This window comes from Chenopodium quinoa, unplaced genomic scaffold (assembly GCF_001683475.1).
Source record: "Chenopodium quinoa cultivar QQ74 unplaced genomic scaffold, ASM168347v1, whole genome shotgun sequence".
Classification (NCBI taxonomy): Eukaryota; Viridiplantae; Streptophyta; class Magnoliopsida; order Caryophyllales; family Amaranthaceae; genus Chenopodium; species Chenopodium quinoa.
Window position 1 is genome coordinate 1,048,193 of NW_018745275.1, and position 27,056 is coordinate 1,075,248.

General features: G+C 38.8%; 2 protein-coding genes across 2 annotated transcripts; one reads left to right on the forward strand and one right to left on the reverse strand.

The window, feature by feature from the left end:
- The first annotated feature begins 927 nt into the window (after window positions 1-927).
- LOC110711434 (peroxidase 7-like) lies at window positions 928-2,697 on the forward strand. The gene is made up of 3 exons (XM_021889814.1): window positions 928-1,191; window positions 1,517-1,859; window positions 2,054-2,697. Exons 1-3 carry the CDS (start codon window positions 976-978, stop codon window positions 2,458-2,460), a joined length of 966 nt encoding a protein of 321 aa, XP_021745506.1. The 5' UTR covers window positions 928-975; the 3' UTR covers window positions 2,461-2,697.
- A 144-nt stretch (window positions 2,698-2,841) lies between these two features.
- On the reverse strand, window positions 2,842-6,449 carry LOC110711435. Its single transcript, XM_021889815.1, has 2 exons — window positions 6,178-6,449; window positions 2,842-3,522 (listed from the first exon to the last, which is right to left on the reverse strand). The coding sequence occupies exons 1-2, from the start codon at window positions 6,353-6,355 to the stop codon at window positions 3,398-3,400; spliced, it is 303 nt and encodes a 100-aa protein (XP_021745507.1). The 5' UTR covers window positions 6,356-6,449; the 3' UTR covers window positions 2,842-3,397.
- Between the last annotated feature and the right edge of the window lie 20,607 nt (window positions 6,450-27,056).

The following is a 27,056-nucleotide window of genomic DNA, read 5'->3' on the forward strand; positions in this document are numbered from 1 at the left end:
AGGGGTTGGGATCGTCGGCAGAGGGAGGGGGTTGGGGAGGTGGCTCATTTCCAGTTGGGTGGTTGGTGAAGGGGGTGGTATGGGGAGGTGGCGGTTGGAGCTGGAGGGGGTGGGCTACTGACATGATTTTTCTTTTTATGTTTTTGTGTTTTTTAAATTATTTTTTTTTATTCTGTTTTTTTTTTAACCACTTACATCCCGACACGTATCCACCAACCTACAATAATAGGTTGTTGACCGGTTTAAAGTAAATAGGACAAAGTTCGGATTAATATAGTGTATTTTTCCTATATATTTTATCCATTTTTGTTTTCGTGGTAAATTCTGAAACAATTACAAAAATTTATCATCAATATATATGAGAAACATAATCTTGTGAAATATTGTTAAATTCATACTCTCAATTTATAGTTTTATATTATTTATTAATATGTAATCAAAGTTATACATGGTTAAATGTATGTCTACTTGTAATTTGTAAATGAAAATTGAAGGAGCCATGCAAGTATGCAACCATGCAGGTGGTAATATATTAGCATAATTGACATTTTTTCCTTGTGATTTGTGTTCATGTATCACACGGGCACACGGCTATTGATTTAAAAACCCTCGGTCTATGTAAGTCCATTGTACCTAAATAAAAATTATAAGTATACCAACTAATAGTTTTGAATTAGATTAAAGGAGTTTTTCTAACAGATAATAATTGAGTTAATGTTTCCAATAATTATTTCAATTGTCAACCTATTTCGAATTTCCCTTATCATAAAAGGTCAACAACATAATATTATAATCTATCATATTAGATTCATGAAATAAGAGCTAGAATCGTCTACCTTACATGTCTCCATGTTTGTACGCCGGTAGAGATGTGCGCCTCACGTATTTTACATAATTTTGCATCATTTTTCTCAATATATAATGCAACTTTTGTGACAAAATCATAAAACATTCAAAATTAAATCAAATTTCAAAATGAATTCTCACTCATTTTTCTCTGCTTTCTTTGTTATAATTTCACTTGGTTTGATCTCATCAGTTTGTTGCCAAGACTTGAATCGTGACTACTATGACTATAGTTGCAATGATTTTGAAGAAATTATTGCCAAGAAAGTTTGGGAGTGGTATAAGAAGGATGAAACCATTGCTGCTAGCCTTATAAGGTTGCATTTCCACGATTGCTCTGTTCGGGTATGCTTTCTTCTTGTTTGTTTCATTTGATTTTAAAGCGAAATTAATAATTTATATAAAAAATGTATAAAAAGCTAATAAGTTAGATATCATTATTGTTTATAATCTTATGTTGAGGCTTAACAAAAGAAAAAGTTACAAGGTGCATGGTATGTAAGATCATGATTTTTAAAATTAGAAATTACCATATGAGAGTAAGGGTGTTCACAGTTCAATACGTCTTTAATACTCATTTGTTGTGGACATGTGGTATTTGAGAGCAAGGTATTAACACTTGTACTCTCATCATCAAAATATTAATGATTGAAATTTCAATCTAACATAGGGATGTGATGCATCAATCTTGTTGGATTACCCGGGAAGTGAAAGAAGGGCCAATGCAAGCAAGACATTGAGAGGCTTCGAAGTAATTGATGACATCAAGGCAACACTTGAGAAGAAATGCCCCAAAGTAGTGTCTTGTGCAGATATTCTTACTGCTGCTGCTAGAGATGCCACCCTTTTAGTTAAAGGTCCATTTTGGTCAAATGAATATGGAAGGAAAGATGGTCGAATTTCGATTGCCCAAGAAGCAGAACAACTTCCAAAAGGCCGAGAAGATGTTACTTCCCTTATTGAGTTTTATCAATCTAAAGGATTGAGCTTGCTTGATTTGGTTGTGCTTTCAGGTAATTTCCTCAATTTATCATAATCTTAGCCCTTTAAAAAAAAAACATCATGTATTCATCCTCAATTTCTAATGAGATCAAACTCGTACAGAAAGAGTTTTTAGAGACAAAGAATATAAGAGGACCATAAATAATGTGGCTTTTTTTTGTGTTCTTTTTTAATGCATGGACTCACTTTCTTCATTGATCCTTAGGAGCACACACCATTGGAAGGAGTTCATGTGTTGCCATTCAAAAGCGGCTAGCCAACTGCAACAAGGATGGAAAGCACCCTATCATGGCTCCTAGATACTTGAACTACTTGAGAAGGAAATGTAAGAACGGGACCGAGTATGTGAACCTTGATGCCAAAACACCAAGCACATTCGATAATCAGTACTACAAAAATATTGAGAGCAACATGGGTCTATTATACACAGATCAAGTATTATACACTGATCATAGGACTTCTGAATATATTGGTACTTTAGCCAAGGACGACGATAGAAGCTTTCCTTATTTGTTTTCATCATCCATGGTAAAGCTTGGGAGTATCTTAGGCGAAGCACAAGATGATGGAGAAGTTCGACTTCATTGTAGCCGCGTCAACTCTGGTTATTAATAGTTATCACTACATAATATTCAACATGTATTATCATAGCATCTTGATCATAACTTTTCATCAATTTTCTTTTGTTCGTCCTATGAGCTCTTCCCATTTAGAATTTTGGAGAAGAGGGCTAAAAAATTTCACTTATATATAATTTCGTGTTAACACTATAATTGTTTTGTTGTATGCTACTAATTGCATGTTGGCTACTCATCAGCTCCTCATTATACAATTTCATGCTGAATATTAATTACCAATAATTGATTTTCCTTAATAGCTTTAAAATAATTATTAAATATTGCCAAAAGGTAAAATTAGGGCAAGACAGTACTCTATAATTAATTTCATAGTACTTGTATACTTGTATTGGAGAAACTAGGGCGACAAAATTAATAATTTAAGGCAGCAGATAACTCTCATTTCACATGTAACAGAAATATGATGTTCTATTTTTAACTAAGTTATAAACGACCAATATTATTTCACACAAGCTACAAGAGTACACACTTGTAAAAGCCATTGATCTTCAGCTCTCTTCATTCATCTTCGAAAATGAAATGGGTTGAGCTTATCCGCGTCTTCTCCATGCTTAAGCCTAACTATTCCTTTTCTTAAAAAGGTTAAAATAAAATAAATAAATTACATTGGTCATTAAATCAACTTTAACATAGCTATCCGATACTAAAGCCTTGAAATTTCCAATCACAAGACCGCTTGAAACAAAACTCACATAGCATCAAACTACAATATCATTCTTACTAGCTATACCTAATTGTTCTGAAGTCCCATAACAGATAGAGGAAATCACTAAGAACAAAACCAATGAAACTAGCTACAAAACAAAATAAGAACATGGCTTTGATTTCCATCAAGCAATACTGTAATTTGAATAGGGTCAGCGACTATAGGTTTTGATTACAAAATTAAACCATTAAAATTGACATACTTCTTAAATGTGTGTCTTTCTGATCTTCCCCTTGCCACGTTTCTTTCCTTTACCAATCTTCAATTTCTTCTTCATCTTCTTACCAACAGGCTTTAGGTTCCCCGTTCCTTGACTAGTCATATCAATATCTGAAACAACCAAATACCAATAAGTTGATCATCCAACTAACTACCAATGAAATGCAACATCACTCATAACCTCATATAGACGAATGTCGGAATTCAAAGGCCATGAAACAGCACAAATACAATGGTATACTATAATCAATGAAATTTTACAGCAAATGCATTTGCATCAAGCAAACTAATGGGTGATATTGCAGTAGAAAGAGATGTGAGTAAGCTAAAATAAAAAAAAATAAATAAATAAATAAAAAAAAAAAGAAAAACTAAACTCAGATTTTCTAAACTACGAGTAATTGCAAATTTGCAAATAAACCTTCATCAACTGAAGACAACTTCAAGTAGAGTCTTTACCAAGACTACCCTATATAATGACAGTTAATATTGTTCCTACAACCTTATTTCAAGTACATGAAAATAAATCAATAGAAATGAAAATAAATCGATAAAATATGAAAATAAATCAATAGAAATAAAACAAATGGTTGTCAATAAACCATTGGCATCAAATTTGGCAGCAATGTTGTACTGCTCAGTCCTTTTTTATTATCAACCATATGATCCTAACCCACACCCAATACTACAGTTGTCACTAGAAAGTTGCACCATTGATTTCTTAAATGTCAAAACATAACCATAAACTAACATCAGCAAGATCAAACATAGCAAAGCAGGACCTTGTTAAAAGTGTCTCAATATGTATTTCAACATTTTACGTCTTCATAATTACAACTTAAATTTAGATGATTTCATACAAGTCCGTATAATATAATTTCAGGATAAAAATAAGTAGGATAAAAATAAGTTGAATTAAACAGAACCAAATTCTAAGTCAATTGATTTAGTACGATAAAATTACAATAAAACATGACCCAAATTTTACCCACCCAACCTGACCTTGAATCAAATGACTCATCACCCAAATATAACCCAAACCAAAAGACTCATTTGTCATCATTCCAGTGACAACCTGGACAATAATGCAGTCGTACATTACCCAAAAAAAAAAAAAAAAAAAAAAAAAAACATACTTGTACTCCCTCCATTTCTTTTTAGTTGCAAAACTTTCCTATTTTGGAAATTGGTGATAACTTGCAACACTTTCCATTTTTGACATTTCTTTCTCTCTATAGCTCTCCTACCCTCATGGGTCCCTCTTATTTCTTTTCTCTCTCTCCTCTTCAAAAATTGCCTATTAGACCGTGAAAATAAAAGTATTGCAACAAAAAAAAAACGAAAGAAGTATTACATTAGATGTGAATCTAACACAAATTTGAACTCATCCAAACTCATTGTTAAAAGCTTATTCTTTTACAATTGTTTGGTATTTCTATCAAGTAAAAGACCGGTAAGCTTAGACAAGAATGGGACATGGAGGGAACTAAATTTTCCTTTTTTTGGTTTAATGGAATAAAATGAAATGAATTAGATGTAGAGATGGAAGAAGAAAGAACATGTCATAAGGGGTCCTTCATTTTCTTCACCGTTCCCTTCCAAGCATATCTCATATTACGTATAATTTTTTGAAACAAAAAAAGAAGTCATTAAACTCCCTTCTATAATTCTATTCATTTCTATTTTGTTCAATCCTTCCCTACAAAACACACACTCATGGTTTAATGAACAAAGACTCCAAACAAACAATAACAAAGACTTCTCCTATCCAGAAGTCCTAATAGATTTAGCATGACCGGAATTAGAAATACCAAAACACTAGTTTTTGTCTCTTGATCCAGCTACCCACAAAATCCTTTAGAATCAAAACAAAAGAAGGAAATGGAAAGACAAATTAGAAAGAGATCTGCCATAAAGTAATCAACGAAAAATGGAGGACTTCGCAACTGCATTACAACAAGGAAAACAAAACCTGGAACCTTAAAATGAATCATCTACTTGTCTTGAACATAGTAGCTAGCACAGGCAACCACGAGTACTAATTTGATCCTTACCACTTTGGTGACCTCAGCTGTCTAAACAAACCTAAATAGTAAAATTTCAGCTCTATTGTCCAAACATATACTTAATCCTAAAAATTCTACCTACATATCTAACTTTATACAGAATATACTAGGATCATAATCATAATACTAAAGCTGATATCATATACTTGTATATTGCACTCGGACAAGAACGAGTTCTCCCTAGCCCATTTTCAATAAATAAAAACAATTGGTCGTTGTGCCTTGCAATTGCATAGGGTATTACTCATAAGAAGTAACAAACCTGACTATGGTAGGCGTCGGTCCACAATTAGGTGTCTACAACATCATACTTCTTTATTATAATTGAGTTTTGTAACTCCGTTTCTTCGGATTTCTATGGATTTCCCAAAACTTAAATTCACATTGGGAACTTTTATGAAATTTCCCCATCCTAATTCAATCAACCCATCAAATTTATATGTGTCTAGTATCTAATTCATTAATTTATCAGCAATATTACACTGAATTTTTCAGGGAAACACATTATTCATCAGTGAATTATCAACAAACATATACAATAACCAATCAATTTCATTCCTTCCTACTCACAAGTATTCCAAATCAAACAATTAAAAATTCAACACATATAAATACTTGGTAAATTAAATAACTATAATAAATTAACTACTAAATCAAACTTTAAAGAACAAAAACACCCAAATAGCTAAAATAAACATACCCATGGTTAGATTAGAGGAGGTGTTATTGGTGTTGCGAACGGCAAGTTTAGGGGCAGAAAAAGCGGCTTCTTGAGCAGCTTGTTTGGCAACATCTTTCTTCTCGTAAAAGGGTTCAACAATCTCTCTTCGAATTGCTCGAAGCCTTTTCTCTTTCTTCGACCTCAGTGATTTCGCCATTTTTTTTTTGTTCTTTCAACAGTTGAGGTTTTTGGGTTGAGTTTTCGGCAGTGAGCAACTATTTTTCAACTTTAGAGAGGCTAGGGTTTATTATTTATATAAACCCCACATCACTTATAAAAAAAGTATGTGTTGTCGCCAAAATATCACGAGATTTAGGTCCTTTCGCTTCATATGCACACTTTTTTAATAACTGTCAATGGTTTTTGTAGTTATCTTTGCTTTATTTTGTTGTAGTGTCTATTAAGGTTAAACTGAGTTGTCTATTGTGGGTGTAGAGAGATTATTCCCTTCTTTTTAGTATGAGGCGGCTTCATAGTTGTATCTTCTCTTCGAGGTTCATGCATTGAACCTAGTATTCCCTTGATTTCCACCTGGAACTTGCCCAGTACTTCCATTAGCTTGTCCATGGTGACGATAGTTGATGCCGCCTGCTCGTTTGCAAGACCGTTAGGATGAGGTTTCCCAACCTGCACTGTTTTTGTATTGGTCTCGATGGGAACTCTCTCCCTTAAATCATTAGATCTCACATGTCTATTGTAAAATAAGGAGTATTTCAAGGCTACCAAAAAATACTGAACAAAGATTTATCAAAAGGAACATGGTATGTCATAATGCAAATCATTAACTTGAAAACGAAACTGTGGCGCAACTGTGGTGCTCAATTGTATTAGCCGGCACGTTCCCTAAGGTTCACACATCATTTTCATATAAAAGCACTTTTGGGTGAGAGGTTAGAGTCATATAAACTTATGCACAAAAGAAAAAGAATGTGTTTAGCTCTTTCGTATATATGTGTAGATATGATTATCAAAGAACGTAATTTCTGATTTTTCAAAAGGTGAAGAATCTAAGAAGACAAAGCTTTTAATAGAAAATAAGAAGAGATAACACTACCCTTAAACACCCATTAATTATAGATGTTATTGGGAAATTACAAAGGAAGAGGAAGATAAAGAGTCATTGGTCTGCTAATGCGCATCCGCGCCCAATCAGGATAGTGTGATACGTAATCTCAACTTGCATATGCGCCCAACCGTGCGAGCAAGGTATGCCCGATCAGGCGAGCTTTCGCACAACCTGGCTAGAGTGGAATGGCCAGTTACTTTTCCTCTCTTTAATCCAACAATGTCTTCCCCTCAGAGTTTTTTCGCTTGGATTGGTATAAACTTCCATTTCTAGCTCGGTATCAACGTCATCCTCAACTTGGACTTCTGACTCTGCATTTGGTGGTTTAAGACCGTCTTGAGTCATTTCATCAGTACTTTCTCCACAAAACGACGCCAAATGTTTCAAGATTTTTTGAATGTCCCACGGGAAAGTTACAATACCGAATATGCCCTAACCTGGTCCATACTCATGCAAAACAACGAAACCCAGTTTGATGAAGTTTCGCTCCAACGATCTAGTTAGTACCAGAATGTCAAAATTCAAAGAAGTAAATTGGAATGGTAATAATTGCACTTAGGGAACACTAATTGTTTTTCAACATGTGTTAACCATCATTAATGATGGGTTTATATAGTGCATGAAAATCCACGTAAATTAAGGTTTTAACCTAATTGCATTTCTGTTTTTACCTCCTCATGTAATTATGCAGAACCAGGTCATGGGCCATTTAGATGGGATTGACCTTGTTGCCATGTGTCCAAATCTGATTGGCCTAACTAGGCTGAGCTAGTTTGACATGTGTAGTGTCAGGCTCTCATTGGCCTAGTAGAGAGGGTACTTTTACCCTTAACAATAATCATAAACATTTAAACGCAATTCATCAAGTTCATGCAAATCCAACAATCATTGTTCACCCATACTAGCCATATCAAAATTGATTTTCTTGATAGCTCATTGAGTTTTATGTTCAAGCTCAACAGGAAGGTGATATGCCTTACCATAGACAAGCTTATAAGGAGTCATGCCAATTGGAGTTTTGAAAGTCGTTTAGTAAGCCCTTAAGGCATCGTTGAGCTTATCTTGTAGGGATTTAGGTAAAAATACCCATGCCACGTGGCCCAATCAGAAGGTGACATGTGTCACCCTAAGAGAGGTCCAAAGAAGACCTATCAATAGCTGACACGTGACATATCCTATCATCAGGGAAATGGCGGCCTTCAAAGGCCCAAATCCCGAGGTGCCGTAATAACGGTGCAACCCATTTACCTAGGTTAATAGCCTAGGAAAAGGACGCTGATTTCCAATGCCCTATAAATAGGGACATTTACCTCTTTTAGGGGGCATGTTCATTCATTACAACATTTAATACTCTCTCTTACATCAAAGAAAACACCTGATCTCGGGATCCGAGAAGATTCTTTTACTTTCCGCACATTTACCCTACTTTGACTCTTTACTAACTTGATCGTCGGAGGTGGAACTCCGAACCCCCGGAGCTTCCGTTTGTCTACAGGTACAGTCGAAGAGCAATCAGTCTTGGTGAAGTAACTTTCCCGCAAGAAATCTCGCAAAAAACCTCGAAAATTTGGTGTCGTTTGTGGGGAGAGTACCTCTAAGATGGTTTCTCAAGAGACTGTACCGCCTCCTGAGGACAAACGTCCAGAAGTAGAGGTCTATTCAGACCATGATATAGAGTTGGATGCAGAGGTCGAAGTACATACGGCTGATGTAATCCCCCATATTTTTAAATAATTATAAATAATTTATTTTATTTATAATATTTATTTGTATTTTTTTCGGATTTTATTTTAAAAGTTTCAAATTTTTTTTTGGGTGGAATTTTTTTTATTACAATAGGATTTTTATGAACATATATTCTACAATTTATGCCCATACAAACAAAGCTTAACCCATTCTATTTATTTAATTGGCCCATTATTTACATGAGACCCAATTTTACCCTACAATTCTCTCCTATAAATACCCCATGAATCCCCAAATTTACATGAGACCCATATTTAATTGGCCCATTATTTACATGAGACCCAATTTTACCCAATTTTCCCCACACGAAAAGGTTAGTTAAATTATTTTCTCTTTATTTTATTTCTTTTTTCTTTTTCCTTTATTTTTCTTTTCTTTTCTTTATCCTTTTCTTTCTTTTTCTTTCTTTCGTTTTTTTCCCCCTACTTACGTGAGTTTTCACTCACCCCTTATTGCCCGACCACTTGCTACCCTGCCGCCGGCCACCGTACCGCCGACCACCTGACCTAGGTGCCGCTGCCACCTAACCGACAGCCACTCTCTTTCCCCCTCCTTTGTTTTCCTTTTATTTTGCTTAAAACTTGATTTAATTGTTTTGGGTTCTAATTTTATTATTTGCAATTAATTTAATTAGTATGAAAAACTAAATTTTGGTGATTTAAAGTTATAATTTAAGATTATAATGTTAATTTTTATTTTCAGATTTTATGAATTATAAACCAAGGGTTTTAATTTAGTTAGATTGGGATTTCAGGGTTCTAATTAGTAGTTAAATTGGGGATTTTGTTCCTATTGAATTTCTAATGATTAATTGAGCATAGAAAGATGTTTTAAAGGAAGTTTTAAGGAGTTTTTAATTAAATTATATTGCTTGAAATTAGTTTGGGAATTAATATTTGATTATTGGTTGTTTTCTAGGAGGTGATTATCCCTAGGAGACTTTAATTGATTAAAAGTGGCACAAAGAATTGTTTACATGAGGTACGTACATGTCTACTTTGTTGTAAGTAGTATCATGTTTAGGTACCAAAAGCAAGGAACTTAGTTTCATGTCTAGAGAACTCCTGGATGGAAATTGTTTGGTTAAACGTTGAATTAATTCATGTGCTTAATTTTATGAGATATGTTTTGGTGAATTGATTATGTTTGTATGGAATTACGGATGCAAGCATGTTGAATTATATTAGATTAATTGTTTGATGGAATGTTGATACAAGCATATTTTTTATAGGATTGGTTTGTTAACCACATTTGGATTATTGAAGGATTGGAATTGAATGGTTTAAGTGGAATGAATTTATTAATTATTCCATGAGGTTATTATTTTTTTATTTATTACTCAAGCATGACTTGTTAGTATGTTGAGTAAAGGTGGATTAAGCCAAAATGACTAGGTAGGTTGACTGTGTTCAACAATTTTGGATATTTTGTAGTTTAAAGGAATTAAAGGTCACACTACAAGAAAAAGGCCAGATTTCGACGGAAACAAAATTCCGTCGGAAATGCTATAAATTCCGGCGGATTTATATTCCGTCGGAAATTTGCGACGGAATTCCTACGGAATACAAATCCGTCGGAATATATGGGCATTCCGACGGAATTTTTCGTCGGAAAATGTATATTCTGACGGAAATAAAATCCGTCGAAAGTTTCCGACGGAATATTCCGACGAAACATTAATTTTCCGACAGAATTAAAATCCGTCGGAAATTTCCGACGGAATATTCCGTCGGAAAATTAAGTTTTCGACGGAATATTCCGTCGGAAAATAATTAAATAATAAAAAAAACCCTTTAAAACCCTAAAAAACCTTATTTTCTTTCTCCCTCCCCGCCTCCCTTCTATTTCTCTCTCCTCTCTTCTTTCCTTTTCCCCTCTTTCTCCTTCCTTACCGGCGTTCCCCTTGCCTCGGCGCCACTCCTCTTTCCTCTTCCCCTCTTTCTCCTTCCTCTCCTGTTCCCTGTTTCTCTTTCCTCTTCCCCTCTTTTTTTTTCGTTTCGATTTCTTTGATTGGCAACTCAAGAAGATTTGAAGAGTTTCAATGAAAATCAAGGTTTTCATGTCAAATTTGACCATGAAAACTCTAGATCTAGAGTTTTCAGGGTCGAATTTGACCTTATAAACCCAATTTTGGCGTTTTTATTGTCAAATTAAGGTATGTTTCTCTTTTTTTTCTTCTTAATTTTGATTTTAATTAAGTTGTTGATTTTTCTGATTTTTTGGAAATATATGTTGTTGGTGAATTATGGATTTTTTTATGTGTTTTTTTGGTGTTTTGGTGGTTGTTTTGGGTGTGTGAGGTGGGTTTTGGTGGTGGTGAGGTGGTTAGGTGGTTAGGTGGGTTTCAATTTGGTTGTGTACGGTAGTGGGTTTGGGTGTGGGTTGGTGGTGGTGTGTGAAGGTGGGATAGGTGGTGGTGTACGGTGGTGGGCTAGTGGGTTTGGGTGTGGGTGGTTTCGGTGGTGTTGCGTGGTTGGGGCTGGTAGGGGTGGTGCGTGAGGGTGGTAGGGGTGGTGCATGAGGGTGGTTAGGGGGCAGGTGGCAGGGGGTAGGGGGCACGGGGTAGGGGGCAAGGGGCAGGGGGCAGGGGGTGGGCTGATGGTGTTTGTGGGGTGGGCTGGTGGTGTGTGTGGGGTGGGCTGGTGGTGGTGTGGGTGGGCAGGGGGCAAGGGGTAGGGGGTGGGGTAGTTAGGGGGCAGGGGGTGGGCTGGTGGCGCTGGGTGTGGGTGGAGGTGGTCAGGGCAGGGTGGGGTGGGCTGGTATTTTTTTTTTTAATTTTTTTTATCGACTTTTCCGACGGAAAATTCTGTCGGAATGTACCTCTTCCGACGGAAAATTCCGTCGGAAACCTACCTACCTCCGACGGAAATTTCCGTCGGAAATTTGCGTTGGAATTTCAAATAAAGTCAAAAACAGCGCCGACAGAATTAGATTCGGCGGAAAATCCGTTGGAATAACGCCTTCCGACGGAATTTCCGCCGGAAAAGGTCGAATTTCCGACAAAGGCTGTTACGACAGACTAACTCCGACGGAATTCTGTCGGAAAGCCTGATTCCGACGGAATATCCTGTGTTTCCGACGGAATTTTTCCGTCGGAATCCAACTGTTTTCTTGTAGTGTCAATTTGTGATGTGATAATCATTGTCCTAATTAAGATTAAAAATGAATCTTTATGATTGGTTGTGTAATGTTTAATTGAATGATGAGTTGACTATTAATTAAACTTGTAATCACGTAAAGTGAAACATGGATGAGTAATAAAACTCTGGAAAGAGTGCACTTCTAGAGTATTGAAAATTATGGGTTAGGGTACACGGTGATAGCCCGTGGCTTTCCGAGGCATGTTAGGTTTGTTGCGTTGTAGCTTGTATGTACTCAGCTTTGCTGATTGCGTGCTTTTGTGTGTTTTCTTTTTGGTCATGGCCTTCGCCTTTCAATGACCTTGTGATGATCCAATTATTACACTTGTATTATTGGGGAGCAGTATTGCATAGGTTAGCTTGATGATGTGAAGTTCAGGGATTTGACAAACGCATTGTCAAGGGAACTTATTAGTGTGATTGAGAGTACTCGTACTTTGTGATGAACTTATTTACGTTTTGTTATTCGTTCATGCTTTAGATTTTGAATATTGGTTTGGTTTTAAATAAAGGGCCTTTATGGTTCCAGTTTGTAAGCTTTGACTTATTGGTTTTCTAAACTTTGTTATTTTAAAGACTTAAGTTTGGTTTTTCCGCTGCGATACTTTGATAAAGCCTTAACATTTTAACACGTGGCGGTAACACGCCAATGGTTCTCCTCTATTTTATTTAAATTAAGTGGTTTGGAAAAGGGAGAATTATTGGGGTGTTACATCCGAAGATGGATCCCTCATCACTAAGCGCATCCTCCAGAAAGAGAAAAAAGAGCGGGGCAATGGTCAGGCGGGTCCGAGCAAGTCATCGGGCCAGCCTCAGCCTACAGGACAGACTGCTCACATCACTCGTGAGGAGTTTATAAAGTTCGTGAGGAACTTCAAAGGTGAGATGAGAGAACTCATCATGACATAGACGGTTGGTCCAAGCAAAGGACAATTGTCCAAGAAACCTTCTCGCTCTGGGAAGACAAAGTCGGTCAATGATAGGCAGCCCACTCCGCATCCAAAATAGAAGGAGGGGGACCGACCCTTAATTGATTGGAATAATATTCGTCTCCTAGGGGCGAATCAGAGAAAGCCCATCCAGCATGTACAACCGGATGGCAGTAAGAAGACTTACGCTGATGCTCGGCATTTCATTGAGCAAAAGCGGAACAACAAACTGTCTGACACGGCTTCAACGCCGACAATGGCAGACAACTTTAGGAATACCTCGATGAGGTATTCCCAATCTGCACAAGAGCACCTGTCAGGCGGCCAGTCCGTACATACTGGTCCTCAAATGATAGGCTCAGTCCCGTATGTGCCCCATCAGACACACAGGCTGTTTGCCCAACCTTACCAGCAACCTTCCCTCTTCGGAGGTCAGGCGCCATACCAAGTCTAGCCACTGGCAACTACGTCTGTTAAAACTTGGAGTACAACCTTCTGTGTTCTCTAAGGAAATAACCGAGGCGGCACAACCGACCAAGGTTAAGAGTGTGTTAGTTAGCACCTATGATGGCACCACCAACCTCATGTACGTCTAGGGGTTGGATGATGCCACATGGTGTAGATGCTTCCCAGCTACACTGAAGGGCATTGCCCAACAGTGGTTCTTCAATTTGCCGTCTAGGTGTATAAAAAATTTCAAGATGCTTGCGTTCTTGTTTGCCTCTAACTTCTCCATGAATATACCCGCCAAGAAGACAAGCCTCGACGTGAGCACGGTAAAACAAGGAGACTGGGAGGGGCTCCGTTCTTATTTCAGGCGGTTCAATCTGGTGAGAATCTAGATTCAAGGGCTGTCTGACAATGTTGCCTATACAGACTTCTTCAAGGGTCTGAAAGACGGGTCGACTTTCAAGTTTGATCTCGTTCGAAAGAGAATCTCTACTCTTCAAGAAGTGTTAAAGAGGCAGAAGCTTATATCCAAGCGACTGAGCTCTACTCCATCAGCAAGCAGTCGGACTCAAAGAAGTCTGACAAACAAAAAGGGAGTCGGCAAGATCAAAAGGCTCAAAAAGCTGAAGAAAGTAAGAAGGGAAAAGAAGTTTAGGCGGTTAAGGAATCTGATCAGCAGTTTAAAAAGAAAAAGAAAGAGTTTAAACCGTACGTCCGGATGAGTGGCGTTTACGCCACCATTTCACCCATTTTCACTAGTGAATTCCCCTTATATGTCACTTGCTTGTACCTCTTCTTACCGTTTTTACCTTTATTTTAGTTACTTTCGCTCTTTCTCGTGTTTTTCCTTTTCTTTTATCTTTTCTTTTGCTTTTTACCCTTTATTTGTTCGCTTTGATAGCTCCTAGCACTCGTGAGCGAAATTGGAATTGCTTAGCGGAGTCGAAGTTGCTAAAGTTGCTTATTCCAAGGAAAGGGGTTGCAAAAGAGGGGAGGGTGCGCTGCCACAGCAAGCCGCGGGCGCGGGTGTTATTGCTGCGGGCGCGAACAAGAATGCAACTGCCGCGGGCGCGGGTGCCATTGTCGTGGGCGCGGACAAAGATCCTGAGCTGAACACCCAGTTTTTGGAGATGGCTGGGAGATGGCAAGGAGAGGGCGCGACCCTAGTAGCCGCGGGCACGGCAGCTAAAGGTTGTGGGCACGACATTTAAGGTCGTGGGCGCGACGAGCTGGGTTTTGCCAACTTCGTACCCAAAATAGATAAGGCGCGGCAGCCTTGCTGGAGAAGCCTATCCCTCACCCATTTCCTTTGTTTTATCAAGAATCTATATATAGTCTTTAGCTTGAATTTCATGACAATTTTTTACTATCATTCACTATTCCATTGGAAAACTTTGTAGAGAGAGAACATTAAGATTCTAGAGAGAGAAAATAGCTTAACCTTCAAGTTTCCATTGTTGTAATCAAGATATTTTCAAGTTTTCTTCAAGCTTTCATCTTTTCAATATAACTAGTCAATGTTTGCTTAATCCTTCAAGTTTAATAGTATTCTTCTCTTTATCCCTTATCTTTTATTTGGTTTATTTACTCTTAATAGTGTTTATTTCCATAAAGTTCCTTGCTTTTACTTATTTCATTGCTTTTTCTTTGGTTTTGAATCATGTTTAGTTTTGTTGGGATTGAATACATGCTTAGTGTAGTTAATATGGCTATCTTCCTTTCTCTAGCTTAGATTTCTAGCTAGGGAAGGGGGTGAAAATCATGATTGATTGAGTTTATATTGATGATTGATAGGGTTTTGCCTTGAGTTGATGGTTTTGTGCTTATTATGCTTGGAGCTATTGTTGTTTACCTCTAGCCCCAATATTTGAGTTCTAGATTAGATACATGAGAATGATCTAGTTTAGGTTTGATCGATTTCATTGACTTTCTTTGAGTGATTGCATGACAATGAATCATTTTGAGTAGAGTTTATAATCCTTGGCATGAATCCATGATGATTATCATAGTTGTCTTAGTAGATCAAGATTGGAACCCCCACTCCCTAGTGTTTTTGATCATATTTTCATTAATATCTTATCTTTCATCTCTATTTTAGTGATTCTAGTTTAACTTCTTACTTTGCTTGTTTTAATCACTACTTAGTAGATAGTTTAATCTTAGATATTCTCAAAAACAAATCAATATACCCCTTGTTACTTGCAATAGATTCTTTATTTCACCTTGATTGTGCAATACCCCGTTTCCTTGTGGTTCAACCCTAGCTTACCACTATCTAGTGTAAACTTGATAGAGTTAGGTTAGGAATATAAATTTTTGATTTGATCTAGGGTAGTAGACATGACCTATTGTCCCTTGATCAAATTTTTTGGCGCCGTTGCTGGGGAAACGACTTGTTTTACACTCTTATTGTGTTATTATTGAATTTGTTGCTTTTTATTTTGTTCCTTTACTCTTTTGTTAGTCATTTCTAATTGTTTGCTTAGCTTTGGTGGATGTAAAAGAGATCTCAAGGACCTCCTACACATTACATTGACCACAAAATCGACCGCACTTTAAGACAAGTCTGTAGACTCTATCAAGAAGAGGGGCGAGGTCTTGGTGCTATTGTTGATAGTGAGAATGATTCTTGGTCTTAAAAATTGTGGTGGAACGAACCACGATACATCTTATTGTAGAGGATTGAACCCCGAGCATGTGGCGGCATACAACACAAGGCAAGATGGATATAGGGGAAGTGGCAGTGGAGTAGCTTGGAGGCAACCACCACCCAGATTTGCTCACCAACCTCAACAATGGAATCAACAAGCTCAACAATCATACAACTCCAATCCTCAATACCAAAACCCAACTCCATTTCAAACACAAAACCCAAGAGGAAATTACCCAAGAAACAACCAACACAATAATCAAAACCAATACAACAATCAAAATCAAGCAGCTCAAAGCAGTCAAGAGAAAGCATCTTAACCCGATTCTACTCAAACCCAAATTCTTCAACAACTTCAAGCCATGAATCAACAAATGCAAGAGGTGAAGGATCATAACAAGATGGTTGATTCACAACTAGCTCAATTGGCAGAGAGAGTCCCTTTCAACTCACCTTCTACTCTACCCGGACAATCACAAACTAACTCTTCCAACATCATGAAACCTGACTCTTGCAAGGCAATCACATTGAGATCGGGTACATCCTAGGAGGGTCCTAAGGAGGGGGATAGTGAGGAAAAGAAGGAAGGAGAAGAGAGTATGGGTGAATACAAGGAATTTGAAGAAGAGAAGGTTGTTGAGAAAGAAAAAAGTATGGAGAAAAAGAAGCTTAAACATGAGAATACAACTTCATCTCCTAATGAAGCTAGGAATCTTGATGGGCCGGTTTCATTTCCCGGTTGAATTGCGGAGAGGAAGTTGAATGACAAGTTTGTAAAGTTCCTAGGTGTGCTGAAGAATTTGCACATTAACCTCCCTTTCATCGAAGTTCTCACACAAATGCCTTCATACTCCAAGTTCCTCAAGGATATTATTACCAACAAGAGGAAGCTAATGAAGAGCTCATCACTCTTCCCCATCAAGTGAGTGCACTTGTTCAACATAAGATTCCCAAGAAGCAAAAAGATCCGGGAAGTTTCACTTTACCGGTAAAGATTGGGAACATGGAAGCTAGGGGCGCCATAGCCGATCTTGGGGCAAGTGTTAGTTTGATTCCTCTATCCATTGCTCAAAAGCTTAACATTGGAATTAACCCTACTAGGAAGACTATCCAATTGGCCGACCGTTCGGTGAAGTTACCTTGTGGTGAGCTTGAAGATGTTCCTATTCAAGTTGGGCATATTTATGTGCCTTGTGATTTTGTAGTGATGGATATGGAAGAATATGTTGATACTCCTTTGATTTTGGGTCGTGAAGCTCTTATGACTTTTGGGGCGGTGATCAATTGCAAGAACAACACCAATACATGTGAGGTTGCCGATGAAAAGATCGTGTTTGAGTTCTCTAAGTTGCTCAAGACCCCCATGGTTGAAAAATGCTATAGGGTTGAGGTTGTGAATGAGGACTTGGATCATTTGGGAAGGGTTATGATGAAGCCTCAAGATCTAATGGTTGAAGCTCTTACATGCAAGGAAGAGTATCACTCTCAAGAAGCAAAAGAGTTTGTCATGGCCATGGAGGAAACTCAAATGGAGGAAGACCATGAACAACAAGAGGATAAACAAGAGCTTGAACTAGAGGGGAAATTGGAGGAGAGTTCCAAGCCTCCTCCTAAGGTAGAACTCAAACCCCTTCCCCCCTCTTTGAAATATTCTTATCTTGGAAATGAAGGGGAATACCCTATAATTGTCAATGCTACCCTTGATGGTCTTGATTTGGAAAAATTGCTTGTTGTGTTGAGAAAATATAGAAATGTGATAGGGTATAGCATTGATGATATCAAGGGTATTAGCCCCTCTTTGTGCATGCATCGTATTCATCTTGAGGATAATCAATCCACCTCGATTGAGCCTCAAAGGAGGTTGAACCCCAACCTCCAAGAGGTTGTCAAAAAGAAAATCTTGAAATTGCGTGAAGCGGACATAATTTATGCTATCTTCGATAGCAAGTGTTTTAGCCCTGTTCACGTGGTTCCAAAGAAAGGTGGAATGACAATTGTCAAGGGAGAAGGAGGAGAGGAAATCTCCACCCGGACGGTGACCGGGTGGAGAATGTGTATTGATTATAGGAAGTTAAACAAAAATACAAAGAAAGACCATTTTCCTCTCCCCTTCATGGACCAAATGTTGGAGAGACTCTCTCACCATGCTTTCTTTTGTTTCTTGCATGGATATTTCGGATTTTTCCAAATCCATATCCACCCAAATGACTAAGAGAAAACTACTTTCACATGTCCATATGGAACATTTGCGTACAAAAGAATGCCATTCAGGTTATGTAACGCTCCTTCAACATTCCAACGATGCATGACTTCCATTTTTTCGGAAATGGTTGAAAATGAGATTGAAGTTTTTATGGAAGATTTTAGTGTTGGTGGCTCGTCTTTTGACACTTGCCTTTATAATCTTGAATTTTTTTTGAAAAGGTGTCAAGAGATGAGCTTGGTTTTAAATTGGGAGAAATGTTACTTTATGGTTGAGGAGGGAATTGTCCTAGGCCATAAAGTGTCAAAGAAGGGCATTAAGGTTGACTTGGCCAAGGTTTCGGTGATTGCAAAGTTGCCCCTCCTACTTCCGTTACGGGAGTGAGAGATTTTCTAGGGCATGTCAGTTTTTACCGGAGGTTTATCAAAAAAATTTCATCAATCGCCAAACCTTTGACCGAATTACTCAAGAAAGACGTTGTGTTTAACTTTGATGAGGCTTGTCTTGAGGCATTTCAAAAACTCAAGGAAGCTCTCATTTCCTCTCCCGTTGTGCAAGCTCTAGATTGGAACTTGCCCTTTGAGCTAATGTGCGATGCGAGTGATTTTGCAGTAGGTGCAGTGCTTGGGAAAAAGAAAGAAGGAAGATCTCATGTCATCTACTATGCAAGTAGAACACTTGATGAAGCTCAAAAGAATTACACAACAGTAGAGAAGGAAATGCTTGCGGTTGTGTTTGCCATGGACAAGTTTAGGTCCTATCTTATTTGCTCCTAGGTGATTGTGTACACAGATCACATAGCGGTTCGCTATCTTATGACCAAGAAGGAAGCTAAGCCACGCCTCATCTGTTGGGTTCTTTCGCTTCAAGATTTTGACATGGAGATGAGAGATAAAAAGGGGGCGGAGAACTATGTGGCGGATAATTTGTCTAGGCTTCCTTTTGAGAACAAAGAGGATGTACCAATCAATGTAGAGGTAGGATTTGAAACCCTCATGGCTATGGCTTCAACACATAGCCTGTGGTATGCGGATATAGCCAATTAACTTGCTTGCGGGGTCATTCCCCCGGAGTTTTCTTCTCAACAAAAGAAGAGGTTTTCAAGGAAGTGAGGAGGTACTTTTGGAATGACCCCTACTTGTTTAAACAGTGTGGAGATGGCTTTTATCGGAAATGTGTTCCGGACCATGAAATCGAAGGAGTTCTTGAGCATTGCCACTCATTGCCATGTGGAGGACATGGGGGAGTTGATAAGACGGTAGCAAAGATTTCTCAATCTCTCCTATGGTGGCCGACGATGCATAAGGATGCTCAAAAGTTTGTTTCAAGATGCGACAAGTGCCAAATAAGTGGTGGCATAACCAAAAGAGATGAAATGCCTCAACAAAACATTTTGGAGGTTGAACCTTTTGATGTTTGGGGTGTCGACTTTATTGGGACTTTCGTCTCTTCATGTGGGAATTTATACATCTTAGTAGAGGTGGACTATGTGACTAAGTGGATTGAAGCTATACCCTCCCCTACCAATGATCATAAGGTTGTGCTTAAACTTCTCAAGAAAATCATATTTTTGCAGTTTGGGATTCCTAGGGTACTAATTAGTGATGGAGGTTCTCATTTCGCTAAGAAGCAATTCAAGGCTCTTCTCTAGAGGTATGGAGTTCATCACAAAGTTGGTCTACCTTATCATCCTCAAATTCAAGGGAAAGTGGAGGTGTCAAATAGAGAGATCAAGAACCTTCTCGAAAGGATGATGAACAAGTCTAGGAAGGATTGGTCCCTCAAGCTTGACGACACACTTTGGGCCTTGCGGACGACGTATAAGACTCCAATTGGTACAACCCCCTATCGGTTTGTCTATGCGAAGGCTTGTCATTTGTCGGTTGAGTTGGAGTATAAATCTTGGTGGGCAATCAAGGAGATTAACATGGATATGTTGTTGGCCGGTGAGAAGAGATTGCTTAAGCTCAATGAACTTGAGGAGTTTTGATATGATGCCTACGAGAACTCAAAGCTATATAAGGAGAGGCACGACTAACGTATAAGGAACAAGAGCTTCAAGGTTGGGGACAAGGTGTAGTTGTTCAACTCTAGGCTTCGTTTGTTTCCCGGAAAGCTCAAATCCAAATGGTCGGGTGACAACAAGTTCATGGTTAATGGTCATCGTTTGAAGCACTACTTTTGCAAGGAAGAAGTTGGTTTGATTGAATGTATGAGGCTTGATCCGATGAATCTTGAGCCACTCTTTGGATGATAATTTCTCATGGTCAAGCTAGTGACCTCATAAACAAGCGCTTTTCGGGAGGCAACCTGAGTTCTCAACTCTTTAATATCTTTATTTCCTTTATTTAGGCGATTTTGATTGATCTCTTATAAATGTTTGTGTCTTATGGTCTTTGGTTGTTATTTTGTAGGTACTTGAATTTTTAGGCAATTCTTTTGTGGATTAAGGTTTGAGGATGTTTTCACCTTTAAGGGAGTCCTTTTGAAAAGTCAAGATGGAGTTATGAAAGAAGAATGGGCCGAATTTTATGTTTCATGAACTATAAGGGAAAGCGCACCAAGGAGACTCTCCTCCAGAGACCCGCGGGGGCAACATATAAACCCGCGGGCGCGGCCCTAGGTGTCGCGGGCGCGGATAGGAAGAGGAAGCCCCCCCAAAACATTCTGGAGATGCCTCATCGAGATCTAGGAGCGGGCGCAGTCTACGTGTTGCGGGTGCGACATATAAACCCACGGGCGCGGACAGGTTAACCTGCGGGCGCGGCACTGCGGGTCTGCGATTTTCTCTGAAATTTTAACAGCATTTTCGCATACTCTTATTTTCCTTATTCGACATCCTCTTCTTTCATTCTTTCTCTAGCTTTATCCCCTTCAGACCCTAACCTTCAAACCTCTCAAATTCATCAATTTTCATCACAAATTCATCATAAAATCATCAAATTTCTTCACTTTCCTTCGGTTTCCTCATAAAAAATCTAGAAATTCTACCATTCAAGGCTTGCTACGGGGTGTTTTCTCGCGGACTTATCTTGGGGCTCCATTGTTGATTTCTTGAAGGTAGCTCAAATTTCTTCTTCAAAAGGGCTAGTGGAATGGAGTATGATCATTCTATGTTGGTATATTTCACTTTTTCTTTAGTTTCAATTGAAATTTGAAGCGATTTCTTTGATGAGAAACATTTTTGATCTTATGATGTTGTTTGGGGATTCTTGTTGATTGGATGTCGATTCATGTCGTATTGTCTTCATAGCTTGGTTGTTCGTTGATTGTTTGCTGTCATTGTTGATTGTTGGAGAGTATTATTGATTGCGTGGTGTTGTTGAGTGAAGTTCAAGGTGTGGTATTTGTGAAAGTTTTTTGAATTGGGTGGATTATTCTTGTGGTTTAAGTTGTGTTTGATTGAGTTTTATTATTGTCAAAATGGTGTTTGGGTCAAAGAAGAGAAAGAGTGGGAAGACCCCAAAGTTCTACCTCCCAAAACCCCCAAAACAAAGAACAACCACCACCACCTTTGCCACCTCTCAAATTCCACAACAAAAATCACAAAATCATCTACGACAGCTTGCAAAATCGCAAGTTTAGACCCACCAAAAATTACCACCAACCAACTACAACCAATCTTGGCATCGATGACGATTGTTGGTTCCTATTCAACAATCTAAGGCTAGGCTATTTTGTGTCAAGTGCTTACCGAACATACAAAGAGCCCACTCTCGAGTTTCTAGCCTCTTTCGAATACCACGCCACAGGAGAAAGGGACCTCACCATCTCCTTCCAATTCTTCAATAAAAAAAGAAACCATAAACCTTCGCCAATTTAAGCAACTCCTCGACCTCAACCCTGATGCCAACATGTTCTTCCCGAAGCACGAGTCCCTTCATGATTATAACCCCCTTGAGTGGTGGAAATGCATCTCGATGATGGATGCCTTCAATGCCAAATATTCATTGGCCAGTCAAATCATGCTCCCGCTATCAGACTTCTTCACCAAATACTTGGGTACATGGTTTTCAATAAGCAAGACTTGGGAAAGATCACCGCTGAAGAGATCCGAATTTTGTGGCTAGCTACAAAGCCATAATTAGGGCGAGAATGAATTTTGGTTTTCTATTCACCAAGTGCATTGAAGGAATTCTCTCGGGGACAAAGAAGGGGGAAATTCAGTGTGGAGGGATGGTCACGAGGTTGGCTGAAAGGTTAGGTCATATGGACAAGTTGCGTTCTTGCACACCCATTGAAAGAAGTGATGGAAGTGACATTTGGTTAGACCTTGACCAATTGAAGAAGATGAAGTTTATTGGGGATACAGAGGATAGAGGAAGGACTTGGAGCTTGCTTGTCTCCCATGAGCATCATTGCCTCCTCCCAAAATCGGAGTTCACTTTTTTTACTAGGGAGGGAGTTAATCACCCGTGGTGGGTGAGAAAGGATTCGGGTGTCCTCCCGGTTGCGAGAATGCAAATTGGCTAAGGTAATGAGGATGATAATGAGGTGGATGAGAATGAGGTGGAAGAGTTCCCTCCGTTTCAGTAGCAACAACAACAATAACAACATCAACATGGAAGGCGAAGACAACAACAACAACAACAACAACAAAATCAACAACAATTTGACTACCATCAAGAGATGGCGGTGATGCAGGCCCAAATGGAGAGCATGCAACTCGGCATGCAAGATATGATCGCCTCCCAACAACACCATTTTTTTAAAACCAATGCCCTATACGATGCTAGCATACATAGAGGGGATGTCACTCCCCTGGTTAACTACCCATATGTGCCAGCCCAGCAAGGGCCAGTGCCATCTTGGGGGGTGACAACCAACCTACGTACCCTTACTAGCAGGGTCCCTCGGACCCCAATGTGCGAAGGCTTGACTTTCCCGATGAGTCCGGTCATTATGACTACCGGGTTTTGGGTGGGAGTGATTATCGGGGTGACCCTAACTATCCCTACGTTGATCCCTCTCACCCCTTGCCTCTAGCTCAACCTGAGCCATTTGACCAGTTATCCGCATCCCAACTAGACCTTTTCAAGGGTCATTATGGGTGGCATCCCTATTACACCAGAGGTTGGGATCCCCATGCCCCCCCCTTGGGCTTTTCTTACGATAGTTGGAATGCGGATGACGGTGGTGCCGACCCTAGTGGCCAATAGTTCCCCCCCTGGTTTGTTTGTATCTCCCTCCCTTTTTGGTCCCTCCATTTCATTCCATTTGCATGTGTAGCATCGGGGACGATGCTCTTATCTAGTGTGGGGGGGTGTTTGAGTCAAAAGGGAGTGTTTTTGGGTAAGTGTGGGGGAAGGCACCAAGGACTCATGGGAATGATGAGGGGAATTGGGTTTGGGTCTTATTATTGGGTGTTGTTGATAAGCTTTTTGGTAGCATTGTTTTCGCTTATTGTTGGTCAATGATGTCCTGATGATGGTGATTCAAGAATGAGTTGGGTTTGGGTAGTTGGTTATGCCCAAAAATTTGAGTTGATAAATCTTTCTCTCTTTTTCTTTCTAACTTTTTTCTTTGTATTGTGTTTGTTTTGCTTTTATCTATCTCTTTTGTAGCTTTGAAGAAAATTGGAAACAACTTTTGGAGCCATGTATATCGTAAGGTTGCTTTGTTATTCTTTAAGAGACATATGGGTGAGATCCTTCCTTTATTCTCTCTTTTCTTTCTTTTAGCGTTAGTTTAGGATTAGTTTAGGAAGAAGTTGAATGGTTCGAGGTTGTTTGCATTTGGTTCTAAGGAACCTAGGATCGTTGATGTTGATACCGAACGATCATTGTATGTCGATTGGGATTTATTTGGATTTATATGCCTCCTTCTCTTGTTTAGTTTTCATTTTTGTGTGACAAACATGATTTTGGCAAGATGATATGAATGCGTTTTGGAATTTGCTTGTACATTTGGACTCTATTTCCTTGATGATGCGCCTTGGAATGCTTATTTCTTCTTAACTTTATGATGAGATGCACGGTTTGAGATTGCCTTTGGTTGAATTAGACGAACCTTAACTAAGGTAGCAAGGTTAAGAACTTGTGAGGATGTTTGAACCCTTAGTTCATGGGAAGTGGTAAGATGGAGCTATTCCCTGTAGTGGATTTGAAGCCTTTTAGTCGACATTTTCTTACCTTTTTCATCCCTTGTGAGGTTTATTTTGTTCAAGCCTTCATCATTTTGTTGTGCGGCATTTTAGGATCCTCGACTATGCGTGTCTTAATCCTTGTGTTGATTTCTAGCTCCCGAGATCGTGACCTAGCACTTTTTTTTGGGGGGGGGGGAAAGGGCATCTTTTCTCATTTTCATTTATATTTTCTTTTGTTTAGTTACAAATTTGATTTTATATTTTGCATCAACCTACTTTTTAGCCAATTTGAGCCTAATGTTTCCCATTCTTGACTTAACCGCATTACAAGCCTAACGACCTATGTTTTACCAACCCTTTTAGTCAGTGAAGCATTTGGTATGTGAGGGTAATGTTGTGAGCATAGTGAATATGAGCAAGAATTATGTTGAGAATTAGTTTTAAGCAAAGAGTTGAAAGTTGAGCTTGAATATGAACATGCAAGAAAAGTTTGAGAAAAAAAGATGCAATGTAAGAGGATCAAATGAAGTTTAAAAAAAAAAAACAAAAAAATGAGAGCTTTGAAGTTCCTTTCCCTTGAATAAGGGTGGTAATGTAATGAAATCGAAATGATGGCTGTTTGTTTGAGTTGTGGTCGTTTCTTGAGTTTTATTTATGAGAGTTGGCCATTCTCTTGCTTCACTTAAGATTTTCCACCACTATTTCAAATGATCTCCCTACCTTTACCTTTAGCCAAGTCATTACAACCCTAGTAAAGACCCTTAGACTTTAGAGGGGCGTGGTAAAAAACCGGTGGAGGGAGATGGTTTTCAACCCTATGGAGAGAGCATGCATAGTTGAGATGTCGGGATGACCTTATACCTCCTCAAAATGAATCTTTTTCCGGTTCCTTCGTGGAATCATGAGGAGCCAACTAGGGGGATGATTTGAAGCTAGTGGGCAGAACGCGGACTGTTTTGGAGGGGACTAGGGCGGAAAATGAATCACTAGTTCTCTATGCTTATCTTAGGTTTGACGCTTGCAACCATTAGCATCTTGGGGCGTGTTTACATCATGTAATTGAGAAAGGCTAGTATTCTCAAATAGAGCATATGTCCACCCCAAAACTTAATTTGCTTTTATAAGCCTTGGCATGCTGTGTTTGTTTTTGTAGTGTTTACTTGGTCTTTCTTTTCTTAGTTGTTCTTGAGGACAAGCAAGAGGCAAGTGTGGGGGATTTTGATGTGTGGCATTTACGCCACCATTTCACCCTTTTTCACTAGTGAATTCCCCTTATTTGTCACTTGTTTGTACCTCTTCTTACCGCGTGTTTTTCAATTTCTTTTGCTTTTTACCCTTTATTTGTTCGCTTTGATAGCTCCTAGCACTCGTGAGCGGAATTGGAATTGCTAAGTGGAGTGGAAGTTGCTAGAGTTGCTTATTCCAAGGAAAGGAGATACAAAAGGGGAAAGAGCGCGCTGCCACAGCAAGCCGCGGGCGTGGCTGTTGTTGTGTTTGTCTTTGTAGTGTTTACTTGGTCTTTCTTTTCTTAGTTTTTCTTGAGGACAAGCAAGGGCAAGTGTGGGGGATTTTGATGAGTGGCGTTTACGCCACCATTTCACCCTTTTTCACTAGTGAATTCCCCTTATTTGTCACTTGTTTGTACCTCTTCTTACCGTTTTTACCTTTATTTTAGTTACTTTTGCTCTCTCTCGTGTTTTTCTTTTTCTTTTGCTTTTTACCCTTTATTTGTTCGCTTTGATAGCTCCTAGCAGTCATGAGCAAAATTGGAATTGCTAAGCAGAGTCAAAGTTGCTAGAGTTGCTTATTCCATGGAAAGGAGATGCAAAAGGAGAGAGGCGAGCTGCCACAGCAAGCCGCGGGCACAGGTGTTACAGCTGCGGGCGCGGACAGGAATATAATATCCGCGGGTGCGTACATAGATTCCTAGTTGAACACCTAGTTTCTAGAGATTTCTAGCTTAAATTTCTAGCTAGGGAAGGGGGTGAAAATCCTGATTGATTGAGTTTATATTGATGATTGATTGGGTTTTTCCTTGAGTTGATGATTTTGTGCTTATTATGCTTGGAGCTATTGTTGTGCACCTCTAGCCCTAATATTTGAGTTCTAGATTAGATGCATGAGAATGATCTAGTTTAGGTTTGAATGATTTCATTGACTTGCTTTGAGTGATTGCATGAGAATGGATCATTTTGAGTAGAGTTTATACTCCTTGGCATGAATCCATGATGATTATCATAGTCGTCTTAGTAGATCATGATTGGAACCCCCACTCCCTAGTGTTTTTGATCATATTTTCTTTAATATCTTATCTTGCATCTCTATTTTAGTGATTCTAGTTTAACTTCTTACTTTGCTTGTTTTAATCACTTCTTAGTAGATAGTTTAATCTTAGATATTCTAAAAAACAAACCAATATACCCCTTGTTACTTGTAATAGATTCTTTACTTCACCTTGATTGTGCAATACCCCGTTTCCTTGTGGTTCGACCCTAGCTTACCACTATCTAGTGTAAACTTGATAGAGTTAGGTTAGGAATATAAATTGTTGATTTGATCTAGGATAGTAGACACGACCTATTGTCCCCT

Bases quoted from the DNA above. Each gene is read 5' to 3' on its own strand.
- LOC110711435 (XM_021889815.1), bottom strand. From the start codon at position 6,355: ATGGCGAAATCACTGAGGTCGAAGAAAGAGAAAAGGCTTCGAGCAATT. The intron at 3,523-6,177 runs GTATGTTTATTT...TGGTTGTTTCAG, and splicing joins CTCCTCTAATCTAACCATGG to ATATTGATATGACTAGTCAA.
- LOC110711434 (XM_021889814.1), top strand. From the start codon at position 976: ATGAATTCTCACTCATTTTTCTCTGCTTTCTTTGTTATAATTTCACTT. The intron at 1,192-1,516 runs GTATGCTTTCTT...AATCTAACATAG, and splicing joins TCCACGATTGCTCTGTTCGG to GGATGTGATGCATCAATCTT. The intron at 1,860-2,053 runs GTAATTTCCTCA...ATTGATCCTTAG, and splicing joins TGATTTGGTTGTGCTTTCAG to GAGCACACACCATTGGAAGG.